General features: G+C 39.8%; 1 protein-coding gene across 1 annotated transcript; it reads right to left on the reverse strand.

Annotated features, from left to right (window-relative positions):
• Positions 1-370: 370 nt before the first annotated feature.
• LOC142165737 (uncharacterized) lies at positions 371-2,935 on the reverse strand. The gene is made up of 3 exons (XM_075224101.1): positions 2,081-2,935; positions 1,261-1,858; positions 371-648 (listed from the first exon to the last, which is right to left on the reverse strand). The coding sequence occupies exons 1-3, from the start codon at positions 2,933-2,935 to the stop codon at positions 371-373; spliced, it is 1,731 nt and encodes a 576-aa protein (XP_075080202.1).
• Positions 2,936-18,133: the final 15,198 nt, after the last annotated feature.

The raw sequence follows: 18,133 nt of genomic DNA on the forward strand, positions 1-18,133 counted from the left end.
AAGTTCGGCTTAGGTTTATTCTGAAATTGCTTCAATTATCGATTTATTTCCCTAAAAGCCTCTTCTTCATCGTATTCCGGTTCTTGGTTCATTATTTCATAGTTAGACATCGTGTTTGAATCTGGGCATGAAGTCCTCAAGCATGTCATGTTATTTAAAGCCGCATTATTAGAACTGAAAGAAGAAATAAAAGAGAAAAATAACCGAATTAGAAAGAATAAAGAAAGATGAACGATGAAATATTGATTTCATTTCATTGAATTTGAAGATAACAGGGTTTACATTGGAAATTAAAAGATAGGAAACTAAAGAAAACATCCGAGTTACACCCTGGAATAACTCGTGATGCAGAAAAAGTGGCAGGACAGGTCTACCGGGACTCCCGCCTGATTGGGAATGGCATGGCCTTCCAATTCTGTAGTTTGGCATTAGGTCCCATATACAGCACCTCAGCGGTGCTTGAGCCTTCCCCTAGTTGAACCATGTGGGCTTCATATAGTATCTTCCTCAGGGTCCCACAGATTTCTTCGATTTCTTCGGTCGTAAAGGCCTTATCTTCCATTTCCTCATTGTATTTAGGCTTGACAAATTTTCTGTACAGATGTGGCACCAGCTGAGGCAAGGCCCAACCATCATTCTTTCTATCATCTGCCCATTTTACATCAGCTAAAGTAGGTCAGATCCCTACACCAAAGAACTTTTCACTGGCGGTCAGGGTGATAGGTTCAGCTATTCCTTGCAACGATTTCCCAAGCCCTTTCCTAGGTTTGTAGCCGTGCCTGATCATTTCTTTGGCCACCATTATTGATGCATTAGAAAGGAAGGGTTGAGGGCAAGGTTTTCCTTCTTCGCACTGATCAGCGACCACGATTTCAAAGGCCTGATAGACTATGTGCTCGCTCCCCTCCTTGCTTCAAGACATGGGACTGATGGGTCCCGATAAATTAATTGCTCATCTTCCCCGTGGACCACAATCTCTTGATCCTCGTGCTCGAACTTCACCATCTGGTAAAGAGTAGAGGGTACAACCCCCGCTGTATGGATCCACGGCCTCCCCAAAAGAAAGTTGTAGGATGTGTCCATGTCCAGAACCTGGAAGGTTATTTCAAAGTCTATTGGGCCGATGGTCAGAATCAGATAAATCTCTCCAATTGTGTCCCTTTTGATACCATCGAAGGCACGTACACAAATGTTGTTGGGTCGGATTATTTCGGTACCGATTTCCATACGCTGCAGAGTTGAGAGTGGGAAAATGTCTACCCCAGAGCCTCCGTCCAACATAACTTTTTTCACGTAGTACCCTTCGCATTTGACTGTCAGGTGAAAGGGCTTTGTTATGAGCGGCCCCTTCTGGGGGCAAGTCATTTTTACTAAAGGAGATCTGGTTGATTGCGAAAAATATTTTGGCCATTCTCTCCAACTGCTCTATAGAAGTCTCAACAGGCACATATGCTTCATTAAGGGTCTTGATCAATACCTTTTTATGTTCGGTGGAGTTCATCAATAGAGATAACAAGGAGACTTGTGCGGGAAATTCTCGAAGCTGGTCGATCACCTCATAATCCGCCATTTTCATCTTTCGAAAGAAGGCCTCCGCTTCTTCGGCACTCACGGGCTTCTTAGATGGGAAGCGCTTTCTAGTGGCATTGTTCACCTCTTCCGAATTGAAATACTTTTCAGCCGGGTTATTTTCTTGAACTTCTCCCGAGATTTCTTTGCCTTTGTAAGTCACCACTGATTTGTTGTAGTTCCAAGGCACAGCGGTAGGATCCGTCATGGGCTTTTGTGATGCGCGGCCAATAACCATGGGCTCACTCAGCCTTGGTGGATTAATTGGTCTCCACATCACATAAACTCCCTTGGGCACATACATTTGGGTTGTCTTATTCAGTTCGAATCTCCTAGGAGGACTCAAAGTCATCTATTTTTCTTTGTGGCCTCGAGGGACATAGAGAACAACATCTTCGGGAGGCGTTGCCCCAGTTTCAACTTTAACTTTCTTCTCTGACTTTGGAGGGGTGGTTTTGTTCTTTTTCTCCCCTTTGTCTTTCTTCAGGGCAGCTTTTGGTTTCTTTTTTACATCAGTGATGGCAATGATGGCCTTCAATGCTAGGTCGAATTCCTTGTCCTCACAAATTATTCCAATTACTGGCCCGTTGTTATGGGCCGACAGTGGGTTGTTAGTCACATTGGGAATATTTTCATCCCTTAACACTATCTTCTTTTGTCCTATCAAGTTCTCCATGGCTCTCTTCAGAGTCCAGCAATCATCTGTATCGTGCCCTTCTGCCCCTGAGTGATAGGCGCATCGGGTACCGACTCTGTAAGCTGGTGATGCTAGGTTTTGCCTGGTTTGAGGAACAGGATATAGCGGACCCATTTGAACAAGATTTGGTAATAGGCTGGAGTAGGTTTTGATAATTGGTGTAAAATTTGGCCTCTTGGGTGGTTCACGAGGGTGGAAATTGTTTTGTGGAGGCTGGGGGTTGTAGTGGTTTTGGTATGGAGTCTGGTTTCTAGAGAATGAAGCTTGGTTCTGGTTGGCTTGTTGTTGTGGTCGGACATAAGGTTGAGAATTCATGACTGTGTATGGCTGAGGAGCATATCTTACATCTTGGTGAGGGTAATAGTGTTGTGGGGTCCTTTCTGAGAAAAGGGATCTGGGAGTACGGTGTTTTCTTGCACCCGACGCTGCCATGGATGTTTCTTCCTTTTTCTTGCCCTTTGCTACTCCTCCAGACCCACCCTGAATAGCTTGGGAGGTAGCTCTGATGGAGAATTGGCTTAGAATTCGACCCGTTTTCAAACCATTTTCAACCATTTCGCTAATCTTGATGGCTTCAGCGAACGGTTTACCCATTGCGGACATCATATTTTGGAAGTAGTCAGCTTCCTGAGCTTGGAGGAAAACTATGACCATTTCAATCTCATCCATCGGAGGTTTTACCCTAGAGGCCTATTCACACCATTTAACTGCGTACTCTCGGAAGCTTTCCGAGGATTTCTTCTTCAAGTTTGTCAATGAGTTCCTATCTGGGGAAATATCAATGTTATACTGGAACTGCCTGACGAAATCTCTAGCAAGGTCATCCCAGATGTGCCAGCGGGACATATCTTGGTCCATGTACCACTCAGATGCGATGCCAACTTGACTTTCTCCGAAATAGGCCATGATGAGTTCTTCCTTCCCACCGGCTCCTCGCAGCTGGTTGTAATATCTCTTGAGATGAGCAATAGGATCACCGTGTCCATCATACTTCTCAAATTTTGGGGTTTTGAATCCCAATGACAGATGCACATGAGGGAACATACATAAGTCGGCATAGGATACACTTTTCTGTCCACTCAAGCCTTGTATGCTTTTGAGACTCTGTTTCATACTCCTCATCTTCTTCGCAATCTCTTCTTGCTCAGGGGTTTTGGTGGCTTTCTCTTGCCCTACGGTGAACTCATACCGGGGTGGTTGGGAGTAAGTATAGGTGGGAAACTGTGTAGGTTCCAGCGGGAAAGATGGTGTTTGGAAGGTGAAGGATGATGGGTCAAAGCTGGGCCTGGGCAGTGTAGGTTGTGCCGTAGCCGAGCAAAGCGGAGCAGTAAAGTTATTCGAAGTTGCACCTGAATCTAACACCTGGGGGCGAGCCTCAGAAGGGGACCCACAAAGTTGGCGAAAATAGTAGGGTATCCTAGTGGGGTATTTGGATAGTTTATGGGGATGTTGGAGGTCCCACTTGCCCTGGGAAAAAGCTCGGGAAATCCGGGGATTACACTTGGTGGTTCTCTTCTGTTTGCCCAGGCGTCCCACATTTCCATCATGCGGAGACGTAGTAACCTGTTTTCCTTGGCAGCTACCAATTCTGAAGTTGGGATGCCCGAGATCGGACTCTCATCCGTAATAGGAACTGTTGGCAGAGTCATTTCTGAAGACATTTCAATGCTTCCCTTCGACCTCATGAAGTATGGATGCGAAGCCAGACTACCACAAAACCAACTACCTTTCTATAAAACCTGGACTTAACAGTAGACAACAAACCGGTCAGTTTGAAGCAAATAACACATAGGTAATTGCATTTTGGGGTGTGATGCACGTATACAGTCAAATGTGTTTCTACGTGTATCGCAACAGTTGCATGTTTCATCCCGACTTTACTTATTTTCCCCGATTTTCTCTTCTTCCACTTCCAATCTTCCACTTTTTTTTATCTCTTTTCTCACTCTTTTTCTCATTTTTCCTTTGATTTTTCTTCGGCTCTCTTTTTTTCCATTTGGGGTTTTTCTTCTGGGTCTTTCTTTTCACATCCCTTTCTTCTTGGAGTTATTTACAAAATCATGATCGGATCCGATGAGGATTGCCTACGTATCACGACGCTGCATGAATCAGATCATTACGTAGTTCAAGAAAATAAATGCGAAAAATAAAGAATTTTTTTTTGGGAATTTTCGATTTTCATTAATAAAAACTCCTAAACTTTTTTATTACAAAAGACTTCAAACTACTCATTTTCTTGGAACTGTGAACAGACTCAAAATAAACCAAAATACAGACTCGACAAATGAAAAATTAGGAATACATTAAGGCTTCGACTCCTGGGGCCCGTGGGACATCATTCGGTCTCACCACGGGCCTATATGCGAGATCCCCTTGAAGTCGCTCCAAATCACTCATTATCTGGTGGACAAATGTCATCACTGCAGCGAAGAAATTGGTTCGAGTCATGTCCTCACATGCTTGGCATTTCATGACAATGTAGTCGGCAGTGGCTCTAACCCTCTCTCGGATTCTACCCTTTTCCTGAAGTAGACGCCCGACCTGCTGATTCCTGGCTTCTAACACTTGAGAGTCGTGAAGGTGTTGATTTTGCAATTGTTGTATCTTCTTCCATTTGAGCCATCAAATCATAACAGTGTTCCCTGTCAGCTTTGAAATCTTTAGCCTGCTTAGCTGCCTCATTCTCAAGAGTAGTTACCTTTCTTCTCAGGGTGGTGATTGTCCCTTCATATTTTCTCTTTATTTGTTGCACAAACTGTGTCTGACCTTTTGCATTTTCCGCTAATTGAGCCCGGGCTTTTGCTAGATTGGCCTCAGACTTTTCTAGGTCATCTTGACACTCAAGGGCTTTCTTTTTCAGACTACTTATAAACCTTTCATCTGCTCGGCTTCTTTCCTAGTTTCTAGCAGCTATTTTCATCTTCCAGATTTGAGCTTTGAGGGCTTCATTTTCTTGAGTTAGGTTTTTCTTTTCTACCTCATCTACGGCAACTTGCAAACCATTTTCAAACTGAAGGTCCATGACTTGCCTTTCCAACTGGCTTATTTTAGCCCTGTAGCTTTCTTCTTTTGCTAACCAGCCCCACTGCTCTTGCGAGTCGCTAGTAAATTGTTGAACGTGGGCTCTCTTAGCAGGTCTCTCAGGAATCTGAAATCTTTTACCGAACCAAACAATGTACTTAGGGTCCACTTCACCTCTAGCTAGATCTCGCACCATGGTCTTAGGTTCAAGAAATCTACATTCATTCCACACCTGGCGAATTCTCCCTTCTGGAAATACGGCTTTTGGGCCCAATTCAATGACATGTTTACTCAAATCTTCGTCATGGGAAACGGTTTGAAATCTTCCTAATTGGCGCAAAACCCTGTGGGGAGCATACGGCTGGATGCTCCGAATGCCTATTAGGAGGAGATAACATGCTTCAGCTGACATGTATATTGCTTCGGTGACAGGAAGCCATCCGAATGCTCACTCAATTTTATCGGCAGTCAAGGATCTCAAATGTGCAAGCCAAGCTTCAGTCCCCTCAGGGAATTCAATACCCACTACTGGACTTTCAAATTATTCAATGCAACTCAAATCGGTTATACCGTAATTCATATACCCAACCCGGTGGCAAAGATCTTCATGCATCCATAATTGTAGTAACAGATTACAGCCTTGGAAGAACTTTCCCCCTTCCTGACAGATAGTCAAGGCTCGGTAGATTTCAGATAAGATCGGGGGAATCACAGTGTCGTTGGCTTTCTTGATTGCAACATCGATCATTCCTACTAGACCTACCTCTATATTACCATCTTTTTGTGGGCAGACTACAACACCTAAGAATGCTACTATAAAAGCCAAACCCCGCCTTGCCTCCCATTTGTCTTTATTCCCGGCATGGGTCAGACCAGTGTTCAGCTCTTCAAAACCTCGGGGGTTACCATAACGTTGATACAAGAACCGGAGAGTGCAATAACCTTCAAATAAACTTCCATCCTGGATATCCCGACTAATACTCAGCAGATCCAGAAATCTGTGGGGAGATACCGGTCTTGGTGACACTGGATATCGACTTCTAAGGTTTCCATTAAGGCCCACATAACCCGCAACTTCCTCCAGCGTGGGTGTGAGCTTAAAGTCAGAGAAACAGAACACATTGCGAGTTGGGTCCCAAAAAGGTACTAAAGCTTCAATTATGTCCAACCTTGGCTCGATGTTCAACAGTCCGACGAGGCCTCCCAGAACCTTTACCACAGTTTCTCTACTGCCTTTTCCTAGATCATTCCACCACATGCGGAGCTGTAAGGGGATCTCTTTAAGGGCTGTGAAGGGTTCAATTTTATTTGTGCTCATCCTGCACATTTATTAAGGTGATTTAATAACTCTTTTTGACCCAAAAGAGTAACACCATTTTTTCAAAATTTTACTTAAAAATAAAACCCGGTTTTGCAGATACGGCCTTTCAGCACTTCGGGGAAGAAGATTTTAAGGTTGTGCCTACTAATCGGCCGAAAAATAAAAAAAAATGACCAGAGGTGGTTGTTCTTGCAAAAGCAGTCTTCCAGTGCCCTTTTGGGGACATTCGGCTTATTTTAGACATGAATGGCATCACCCTGCTTATTTGTGACAAAAACTAAAATTTTTTTGTTTTTGGGCTATTTTGCAAAAGGGAAGTTGGACTCGACGTATCCCACATCCAGTGAGAATCAAACTGGCGTAGTTCGGGAAGATTGAGAATGGAGTAAATAAGCTAACTCTTTTTTTTTGTTTACTTTTATAAAACTCAGACTATGAAAGCTTTAAGAAAAGGAAAAACATATTATTTTTTATTCCTTTTTTTTATTTTGGAATTTTCTAAAAAAAATGCTTTAAAAGAATAAGGAATTTTTTTTTGGATTTTTTTTATTTTTCTTTTATTTTTTGAAAGAAAGACTTCTAAAAATTCTTTTTCTATTGATTAGAACTTTGGGAATTTCAAAAGTAAAAGGAAAATATTTTGTTTAAATTTTCATTTATTTTATCTTTTCTAAGGAAGAAAGAAAATATTTTTAGATTTTGGATGTTGCCTCTTAATTTTCGAAAGAGAGACTTTTAAGAAAATGTTTTGGATTTCTGAGTTTACCTTTAAAGAAAAGCAAAAATATTTTTTTGGACTTTATTTCTAAGAAAAATAATAATTTATGCACATTTACAAAAGAAAGACTTCTAAAGAAGAAAAGAATATTTTTGGATTTTTGTTTCTGTTTTTTTTTTGGAGTTGTTTTTGGAAAAATACTTCAAAATGAAGGAAACACGTATTTTGGATTTTCATTCTTTTATTATTTTTTATTTTTATTTTATTTTTTTCGTATGAAAGACTAAAAAAGGAAAAACTATTTGTTGAGTTTAAAAATCTTCTTTTTTTTGAATTTTTTAAGGAAATGCTTCTAAAGAAGGAATTAAATGAAAATATTCTTGGATCACATCCGGTGAGAATCAGACCCACGTAATTCGGTCAGTTTTGACGGAACAAGGGAAACATGGCACTTGAAAATTTTGGCTCATTTTGAAATGACCTTTTTTCAGAATTTTGGCAGAGTTTCAGAATTTTCTAAATACCTACCTCTCACTCCTATTTATTATTTTTGATTGTTTTGTCTTTTTTTTTTCTTTCCCTATTTTAAAAACCGGTCAACATGCAAGCCGAAACAAACAGATGCGCAAGTAGCACGTAAGATGCATCAGGATGGTCTTTTTAATTTGGGTACACCTGTCCTAGACGGACCCAACCCCTGTATTGAGTCCCCAAAGTCAAATGCACGTGATGCAAACAAACGTTCCTACTAGGGATCCGGCATGAAGCTGTGTTATTCTAGGTTTAAAAACCTAGGTGTATTGTTCTAGACCTAGCTTACTCGAGCGAACAGCTCGAGCCGAGAGGGGGCAGCGTACCGGGAATATAGAAGCTTCACCGGCTTTGCAACTTGTCCGAACCTCATTCTAAAATTGGGATATGACTCTAACAGAAAAGAAGTCACACGAAGTGCACACTTCCCAGATGATTTAGAAGACTCAGGGAGAAGAGGGTTTCATAACAGTTTTATATACAATTCAAGCAATATCAAAGCGGTAAATAGTAGCATTTAGCACATTAGGTTCAAATACATAAAAATCAGATAATAAATAAAAGTCAACTATAACAGTTATTCCAAGCTCGAATTTTGAACCCTGAACCAGAGATTCTGGGTTCTTGTCCCCAGCAGAGTCGCCAGAGCTGTCACACTTCTTTTTTACCCGCCCGAGGGGGTGTAAGGGATGTGAGCACGTGATTTTTGCCTTACGAAAACTACTCCAAAATAAATCAAAAAAATAAAATAAATTTCTTTTACTGTATAATTTTTGAATTTGCATGGTGTTAAATATTTGTTTTATGTCCGTAAATGTTTACTTTGTCATAATAAAATGAAAATTAAAATAAAATACATGTTGCATGCATATAGGATTTAATTATATATTTGAAAGATAAAAAAATAAAATCACAAAATTATGTGTCTGTTCTAGTTTTAATATTTCAATGTGTGATTAATGTGTTGTCTATGTATTAATAGGTAATTTATCTTTGTAAGGGTAATTTTATTTTTTATAATTTTAATTAGGAATTTAATAATTAGGAATTTAATTAGAAAATGAAAGAATGGGAAATGATAGAAACGGACCTGGGCCAAGAATTTTTAAACAAAAATCAGGCCCAAATACTCAAAGGACCCGGTCCATGTCAACCAGTCCCATACTGGACTCAAACGACGTCGTTTCTGGATTTTTAATCTGGGCCGTTGATTCATTGCAATCAAACGGTCCAGTTCAGCCCCTGCATAAATAAAACGACGACGTTTAGGGCAACTAGATCTGAACCGTTCATCCATCTTGATCCCACGGTCTTAAAAACTCACCCAAAACCCGATCCATTTCAACCCCGGGTTGACCCTTTCCCCAACTTAAATCAAACGATGTCGTTTTGATAAGTGGATTGATCTTAACCGTGCATCTTAATTGATCCAACGGATGAGATCAATCCACCCCACCCCTATATAAGTCCCAAGCCCCTACCCCGGCCCCGAACTGAACACCCCCCCTCCTCTCACTGTTCATCATCGTCCCCAAACCCCACTCCTAACCCTAGCCGCCCCTATTCCCCTTCGCCTGAAACCCGGCGGCATCAACGCCGCCGGTCACCATCTTAACACCCCAGAACCCCCTGAACACCCTCTATCCGAATATGTTAGCCTCTTGGCTCGAATCTTCCTGAAGGTTCTCGAATCTTCATTTGAAGATTCGAGCCAAACTCAAATCTAAACCTAACCGCCCCAAATCGACACCATAACTTCCCCTAACCACCCTAGGTATGGATCTGTTGCTTGTTTGGCTCGAATCACTTCCGAGCTTCTCAAATCTTCTTTTGAAGATTCGGACCAAACAAGAACAAACTCAGACTTGTTCTAAAATGACACCAAATGACCCCTAGGCTCCCCTCACCCTTGTGTCATCTTTGGTTCCCTTAGAATCAGCCCGGAAATGTTCGGATTTAAGATCCAAATTCTGAAACCCTAAAAATTTTCCAATCTTGGAATTTTTTCAATTCAAACGAAGGATTGAGGTTTAATCGACCTTAGTCGAAGTATTTTCAGTTGAAAATACTTCGACTAAGGTCTGTTTGATTTCAAAAAGTCCAAATCCAAGTTGTGTTTGAGTCCGGTTAAATTTAAAGATTCAGAGGTATGTTTTTTCTATTTCCTTTTTGTATTCTATATGTTTGTTTTAGTAACCTGTGTAATGTTGCATATTTTTGTTTAATTCCGTGATTCTGCCTCCTACCTATCTACTTGATCCGAATGTGAATTGTTTCTGTTGGTTGTGATTAATTACAATGTGTGTAATCGACTCGATTAAGTTCGTCGATTAGTTATATTATAGAATTTTGTTTCTGAAAATGCTGTTTGAAATAATCTGTTTATCAGTTGTTTGTTGACAATTGTTGTAAATAATCAGTTTGACTAATACTCGTTAATTAAATCAGCTTTGTTTGAAATTCAATAGATGCTGTTGATTTCTTAACATTAAGTTTCAGGCAGTGTCAATATACTGACCATGCCCCTGCACTTATGCTAAATTCAATTTCAATTCAGATTTTTGTTCTGTTAAGTTCTGCGTATTGTTAATACGTTTGTATACAAGTTCAGTGTTCAATCTGAATTTAGTTTTGTCCATTAGCTATTAGACATTGGGTGTTGGATCAATAAGCTATCATTGAAAAGACAAAATGTTTGTTTTGATTTAGGAATTGGTTCTTAGCTGCTAAACAGTTTAATTCAGATAAGTCTGTTAAGATTTAGGCAGTCTTTGGTCTGGGGCAGTAAAAACTGTAATTACAGTAGGATTTTCAAGGGTATTTCTGGGATAGAAATAGTAGGGTAATGTGATAATAGTAGTGGGCTGAAAGTGGAAAGTTAATGGCTATTATTTAGTGTGATAATGGGAAACAAAGGGTAATGGGCTGTTGAAAATCAGGAAAAAGATCACTTAATGGGACTTAAAGTAGTAAAAGCAGATTTTTAATGGAATTTTCTGATTTTAAAAGAAGAAGGGGGTCCGGGCAGCACTTAAAAAGGGGGGGACAGACCTGTATAAGATAGAGGGGATTGGGATTGATTTAGAGATCAGTTTTCAGACAGAGAGAGAGAGCTTAGGAGAGCTTGGGAAGACATTTTTTTGAAAGAGAAAAAATCTGATAGAGGCAGATTTTAAAACAGAAAGATTTTAAGAAGAAAAATCTGATTTTGAGAGGAGAAGAAAATATGGTTTAGGAGCTCTTTTAGAAAAAGAAATAGAAAAGAAAGTATTCGCACACACACTGAAACAGAAAAAAAAATAGAAAAGAAAAGAAAAAATTCGAAACCTTATTGTTCTATTGGAATCTGTCCGGGTCTGTGTACTGATACTATTTGGTTTTAAAATCTGAAGTTCTTTAAGAAGCTTTACTCTTGTGAATCTGGGTTTCTTGGGTCTTGTTATTGCTCAAATCTGTGGAAAATACTGATATTCTGCCAGTATTTTGTTACTGCTGCTACTGCTGAAATTTACTTCTTCTACCTTCATTTTCAGGTACTTATCTTTTGAATTTTATGTTGAAAAGAGATTCAACATGACAAATCCATGAAGCCTGAATTGCAATTCTGTTTCCAATTGTCCAAGTTCATTAGTTTAAATTTCATTTTTTTTTGTTTCATGTTAGTTAACTAGTAGTGAATTCAATTTGATAGCTATGAGTTAATTGTCTTATTTTGAAATTCATATAAAGCTTTGTAATAATGTTAGCCATTCCGAAATCTCATGGGTATAGGTATATGTGAATTGTCAAAACAGGGAGTAAGGCATAAAAATGGGCCATTGATTACATCCCATAATACCATTAGCTAAATGTAAAGTAGAATGGAAATATTAAGAAGTTACATTAGTAGTATATCTTGTAACAAATATGATTTTGTTTAGATTGGTATAAGTTATTATATGGTGTGATGACAGGTATAATCATAGGAGTAAAGTGAGTTGGTATAGCTCGTCATGATGTTAAGAATATTATGAATGTTTAGGCGTACATCTATGTTGTATGTAATACAATTCGAATTGAATCAATTTGCATAATAACTCTTTTCTCATCAATTTGATTATTTATCGTTATAAATAAACTGAGCAATTATAATTCTGGATCAAAACAAGCATGTGAGAATGAGGTGATATGTATAAGAACAAATCGCAACACTTTATATCAATAGTAAATAAAAGTAGAATTTGCATTAATTAAAATAAATAAAAAATTGTTAAAAAATACTTCTTCCCTTCATAAATTATTTTTGTGAGTTTCATATGGCATTCATCCTTTGGTATATGTATATGTTGTATTTGTGAAGAATAGTATTAATCATGTTCTTATTTTACTTTGAATTTGAATAGTCTTGGGATGAACATAATTAATACTCGGAAATTATAGTCAACGGGCAATACTTAATAAATTGTGAAATTCTTTTAAAAGAATTCAAAGACATCCCTTAAATATGAATTTCTCAGTATTCTCATATAAAATGTGTAGATATAACAAACAATTTGTGAAAATTCATAATACCATTAAGAATATTTGGTGTAATTAGGGATACGTTCGCGTAACCTGATTATACCGATAAAAGCAATTCGAATTATGCGTACGCGCAATTTCGAGCGAATATTTAAAATAAGGGATTTCTTCGAGGACGTTAAAATAATTTCATATAACTCGAGGTGTGCAGTTCATTCTAAATAAAAAGGGTGATGGTGTTCCTGACTTTATTTTTAATATATATATTTTTTTATAAAAACTATAACATGGACAATTTTATTGTGTACACGTACACGTGGCACAATCCCTGGTACTTATAAAAAATATATAATACGAATATACGTACGCGTAATTCGTCCATATAATTGTAAACAATAAGTAAAAAGCGGTAGTAAAATCATGCAATAAAAACGTATTTAGTAAAATCAAGATAATTAAGCCAATAATAAAAACAGTTAAGCGACCGTGCTAGAACCACGGAATTCGGAAATGCCTAACACCTTCTTCCGGATTAACAGAATTCCTTACTCAGGATTTCTGGTTCGCAGAATAATAAACAGAGTCATATTCTCCTCAATTCAGGGATTAAAATTGGTGACTTGGGACGCCTTAAAATTCCCAGGTGGCGACTCTTAAATGATTAAATAAATCCCGTTTCGACTGTCCTTTAATTGGAGAAAACTCCCCCACGCGCCCCGCGGGCGCGGTGAAAAGGAGGTGCGACAGCTCTGGCGACTCTGCTGGGGACCGAACCCAGAATCTCTGGTTCAGGGTTTAAAGAATTCGAGCTTAAAATAACTGCAATAATTGGCTTTATTTACTATATGATTTTCAACTGTTTATATGCTTAACATGCTAAATGTTTTTTACCGCTTTAATATTATTTGAATTATGAATATATACAACTGCTACGAAACCCCCTTCTTTCTGAGTCTTCTGAATTTATGGTGTACACGTGCGCGTGACCCACCTTTCTGTTAAAGTCATACCAAATAAGACGGAGTTGGGACAAGTAACTAGGCCGGGCAGACTTTCGTGCTCCCGGTACGTTGCCCCTGCTTCGGCTCAAACTGTCCGTTTGGGTAAGCCAGGTTTAGAACAATCAACCTCAGATTTTTCACTTAGAATAACTCAGCCATGTACCGGATCCCTAGTAGGAACGTATATTTGCATCATGTACATTTGGCCTTGGAGACTCAACACAGGGGTTGGGTCTGTCTAGGACAGGTGAACCCGAAATAAAAAGACCATCATGATGCATCCTACTTGCTACTTGTGCATTCATTTGCCTCGAACATGCTTGTTGACCAGCTTAAATGAAATCATGGTGAGGAAAGGAATAAAATGGGTTGTTTTAAAAATTTCGAAAAAAGAAAAATAGTTTTAAATCTTGAAATAAAGGTATTTAATAAATAAATAAAAAATTGAAAATGATTTTTTTTTTTAGTATAAATTTTCAAAATGAAGTTTGACTTTATTAAAATTAAATTTCAGATACAAAATGAGCACCACACAAAGTCCCTCATCCACGAGTACAGAAGAATTTCTATTTCAGCTTCAAATGTGGTGGTATGATTTAGGCGAAGACGGTCAAAAATGGGTCGTCAAGCATTTGGGAAATCTCACGGACATTATGAAAGTTGAACCCCGTGATGATCTGATTGCGGCGTTAGTAACTTTTTGGGACCCTGTTCACAATGTCTTTCGTTTCTCTGACTTCGAGCTTACTCCTACATTAGAGGAGATAGCTGGATATGCTAGTTTTGACGGAAGTCTAAGAAATCAAAGCTTGATATTCACAAAGGCTCCTTCGGTACATAGATTCTTCGGTCTTCTGAACATCAGCAGTCAAATCAGGAAAAGCAATGTCATCAATGGATGTTGTTCCTTCAACTTTTTGTATTCAAGGTTCGGAAAGTCTGATGGGTTCGAAATTCATGAGAAAGGCCTTACCAATAAGCAAAACAAAGACACTTGGCAGATTCACCGTCGCTTTGCTTTCATGGTGGCTTTTCTAGGAGTCATGGTCTTCCCAAACAAAGAGCGAACAATTGATATTCGCACCGCGAAAATTGTGCAAATCCTCACCACCAAAGAAAATCACACCCTTGTCCCCATCATTCTATCAGACATTTATCGGGCTTTGACTTTATGTAAATCAGGAGCAAAGGTCTTCGAAGGATGCAAAATTTTGTTGCAAATGTGGGCGATGGAGCATCTCCAACAACAGCCCAAGATCATACAGTATGGGTCAAACAATGATAATTGCATCGAGAGCTATGAGGAAAGAACAAAAAATTATCAGGCTCCAGAAGGAATAGAAGCATGGGTATCTCATCTAAAGGCTTTAACGGCAAATCAAATTGACTGGACTCTGGGATGGCTCCCGATGAGGGAAGTAATACACATGTCAACCTCAAATAGTTATCTACTACTATTAGGATTGAGAAGCATTCATCCATATGCGCCACTAAGAGTCCTAAGGCAACTAGGGAGATATCAAATAGTTCCTGATGATGAAGATTTGAGTGTGCAAGTAATCGAATTACACCCAGAAGCCACTATTCCCGAGGCTCTACTTCAGCAGATGTGGAATGGGTGCCGATACTTGAAAAGTGATACTCAAGTCCTAGACACTACAAAGGGTGAGATAAATCCTGGATATGCAAGGTGGTTCGAAAAACGGTCTCGCGTGGATGATGTACCAGAACCTGAGCTAAGAAGGCCAACAAAAAAACCCCATGTTCAAAACTTCAATGATAAAATCCAAGAGCGGTTGATCTGGGGAGAAAAAGAAAAATGGTACAAAGCAACTATCCATGCCCTAAAAGAAAATCTGAGAAGCCTCAGTTTGGAGAAAGATTTGCAAGCACAAGAAGCCGAAGGCGAGAAGAAAAGTCTAGCTTGTGAGAATGAAAATCTTCATGCTCGATTCCAAAAAATGAAAAGAGTTTCTGAAACGCCAAAAAAGAGCTGGAAGGATCAAAAAACCATCGCCAATCTCTTTGAAAAAATGCAAGATTATGATTCCATTCTTGCGGAAAACGAAAGGGCATTGAGCAAAGCAAAAGAAAGGATCCAACAATTAAACGAGGAAGCCAGATCTAACAAAGAACGCCAAGATAGGCAATCCGAAAAAGACAAGGCACAATTCAAGAAGGAAAAAGACTATTGGATGCAATCAGAAGACCAGCTTCGTGCACAACTAGAAGAGGCGAGAAGATGCAACAGAGAACATCAACAAGCAGACCTCGACAGGGAAAGAGCGCAAGCAAGATTAGAGCAGGCCAGACTCCGAGCTCTATTAGAATCAGCTCTAGATCGGGAAAATCGTGTCAGAGATGTAGCCACCACTCGTCAGCAGCAATTGCAGAACCAAGACCAACGTCTCCAAGATTTCAGGGCACAAATCCACGACCTGGCGGTCTACACTTCTCAGAGTTACGTAAACTGTCAGGGAATGGATTATGAAAGGTTTACAGAACATGCACCCACTTTTGCCCGTCATCTAGCATTGGAATTGGAAAGGATGTATCGTACGCTGGGAGGTCATCCAGGTCAAGCTCCACATTGAACGAATAGTCTAATAATATACAACACAAGTGGAAAGTGGGGCACGTTGTGAAATGTTAAGAATTGTATCTTTTATTTTTATAAGTGTGTGTGTTTCAAGCCATTTTCTTAAAATTTTCAATTCCATCTTTGTGTAATGAATAAAAGTGATTGCCTTTAGTCCGAACTATGCAAGGTCTGATTCATGAGGGGGCATGATACGTAGGCAATCTCTAAGATTCGACCACCACGATAAAAGATATATATAATAAATAAAAGTGAATAACAATAAAAATTTCAAGAAAACTGGGACGACACAAGCAGCCGAGCAAATGCATAATAGAAAGGGATTATTTGTCTAGGAGCATTGCATCTCAACGTGCGATTATATATGTGTTAAACTCTCAAAACTAACAAGTTTGTTCATTTTCAGAATTCAAGCAGTTAGTTTCTCTAAAGAGTATACTGGCATATTATCATTATCACACAAGATCAAAAGGACCAATACCCGAAAGTATGTCTATCCCAGATGTTGACACAGGTATGGAGCTAGAGGAGATGGATGTCGGGAAAATGAAAGAAGAGATGTTTAAACTCAAACAGCAAATGGCTGAGATGTACCAAGCCTGGTCTACAGGACAGTTACCCCCATCTCACCCAAATAACCCTGCTCCATCAATGACCCAAACTCAGGATAATATCACCACTGAATTATCCCCAAATTTCCCCATTTACCAGCATTACCGAGGCACCACCTCTCAGACACCGCAGTCTCCACCTCCAAAACCCGTTCCATATTTTCCTCCACCTATGACTCCTGTTTTCGTAGCACCTCCCCCTGCTACATTCCACAAATCTCCTAGTGAGCCTACATTCCAGGCCCAGGACAACCAATATTACCCCCGGAGCCCACCCTCAAGGCCTCCAAAATTAATTCAACTGCTCCTCGTTTTGATCTCCCAACCGAAATTGACAAGCCAGCCAAAAATGCTGAACAAGAAGAGATGTTCAGGAAGGTCAAAAGTCTAGAACAATCGTTCCGAGACATGCAGGGATTAGGTGGGCAAGTCAGTGTAGCCTACAAGGATTTGTGCTTGTTCCCAAACGTACAATTACCAGTTGGCTTCAAGATGCCCAAATTTGACCTATACAACGGGCACGGCGACCCAGTAGCCCACTTAAGGGGTTTCTGTAGCAAGATGCGAGGAGCTGGGGGAAAGGACGAATTATTGATGGCTTACTTCAGTCAAAGTTTAAGCGGATCAGCTTTGGAGTGGTATACACGCCAGGACCATGGGAGATGGTACACCTGGAATGACCTGGCACAGGCATTCGCATACCATTTCCAATACAATCTGGAAATCATCCCAGATCGATTATCTTTGACAAAATTCGAGAAGAAACACAATGAAAGTTTCAGAGAATATGGTTTTCGGTGGAGAGAACAGGCAGCAAGAGTGGATCCTCCTATGAAGGAGAGCGAAATGCTAGACTACTTCCTCCAAGCCTTGGAACCGACTTACTATGCCCACTTGGTTTCAGCGGTTGGGAAATCATTCAACGAAGTAGTGAAGATGGGAGGTATGGTGGAAGAAGGCCTCAAGAAAAATAAAATCATGAGTTATTCAGCAATTAAGGCAACTACTCAAGCTATTCAAGGCGGGGTAGGAGGAATCGGAAGAAAAAAGAGGGAGGAAGCAGCAGTAGTTGATTCAGGAATTTGGTCGGGACCCAGAGGTTCACCGCTTTACTATAATCAACCACGACCTCGCCAATCAGCTTACCACCATGATTCATCCCAACACTACTATCACCCTTCAGAGCCTCATTTTTCCATTAACCATGCTCAAGCATACAATCAGCCACCTGTTCACACCAATTGGCGTGCTCCTGTCACACCAAATACTTATCCACGAGCCTATCCCGGACCAGGTTTCAGGCCTAGGCCAGCATTCAGGGGAGAAAGGGAACAGAAAAAGAAAACTTACACTCCATTGGGAGAATCTTACACTAGTCTGTTCCACAGGCTGAGACAGCTAGACATGCTGAGATCAATACAATCCAAGCTACCCAATCCTCCTCCAAAGAATCTGGATTACACCATTAGCTGTGAATATTGCTCCGGTGCACCAGGCCATGATACGGAGAAATGCTGGCATTTGAAAAATGCAATACAAGAGCTGATTGATACTAATAAAATCGA

The sequence above is a fragment of the Nicotiana tabacum genome, chromosome 11 (assembly GCF_000715075.1).
Source record: "Nicotiana tabacum cultivar K326 chromosome 11, ASM71507v2, whole genome shotgun sequence".
NCBI lineage: Eukaryota > Viridiplantae > Streptophyta > Magnoliopsida > Solanales > Solanaceae > Nicotiana > Nicotiana tabacum.

Bases quoted from the DNA above. Each gene is read 5' to 3' on its own strand.
- LOC142165737 (XM_075224101.1), bottom strand. From the start codon at position 2,935: ATGGATGAGATTGAAATGGTCATAGTTTTCCTCCAAGCTCAGGAAGCT. The intron at 1,859-2,080 runs GTAAAAAAGAAA...TATGTGCCCAAG, and splicing joins CCATCATTGCCATCACTGAT to GGAGTTTATGTGATGTGGAG. The intron at 649-1,260 runs GTAGACATTTTC...TAAAATGGGCAG, and splicing joins TGTTGGACGGAGGCTCTGGG to ATGATAGAAAGAATGATGGT.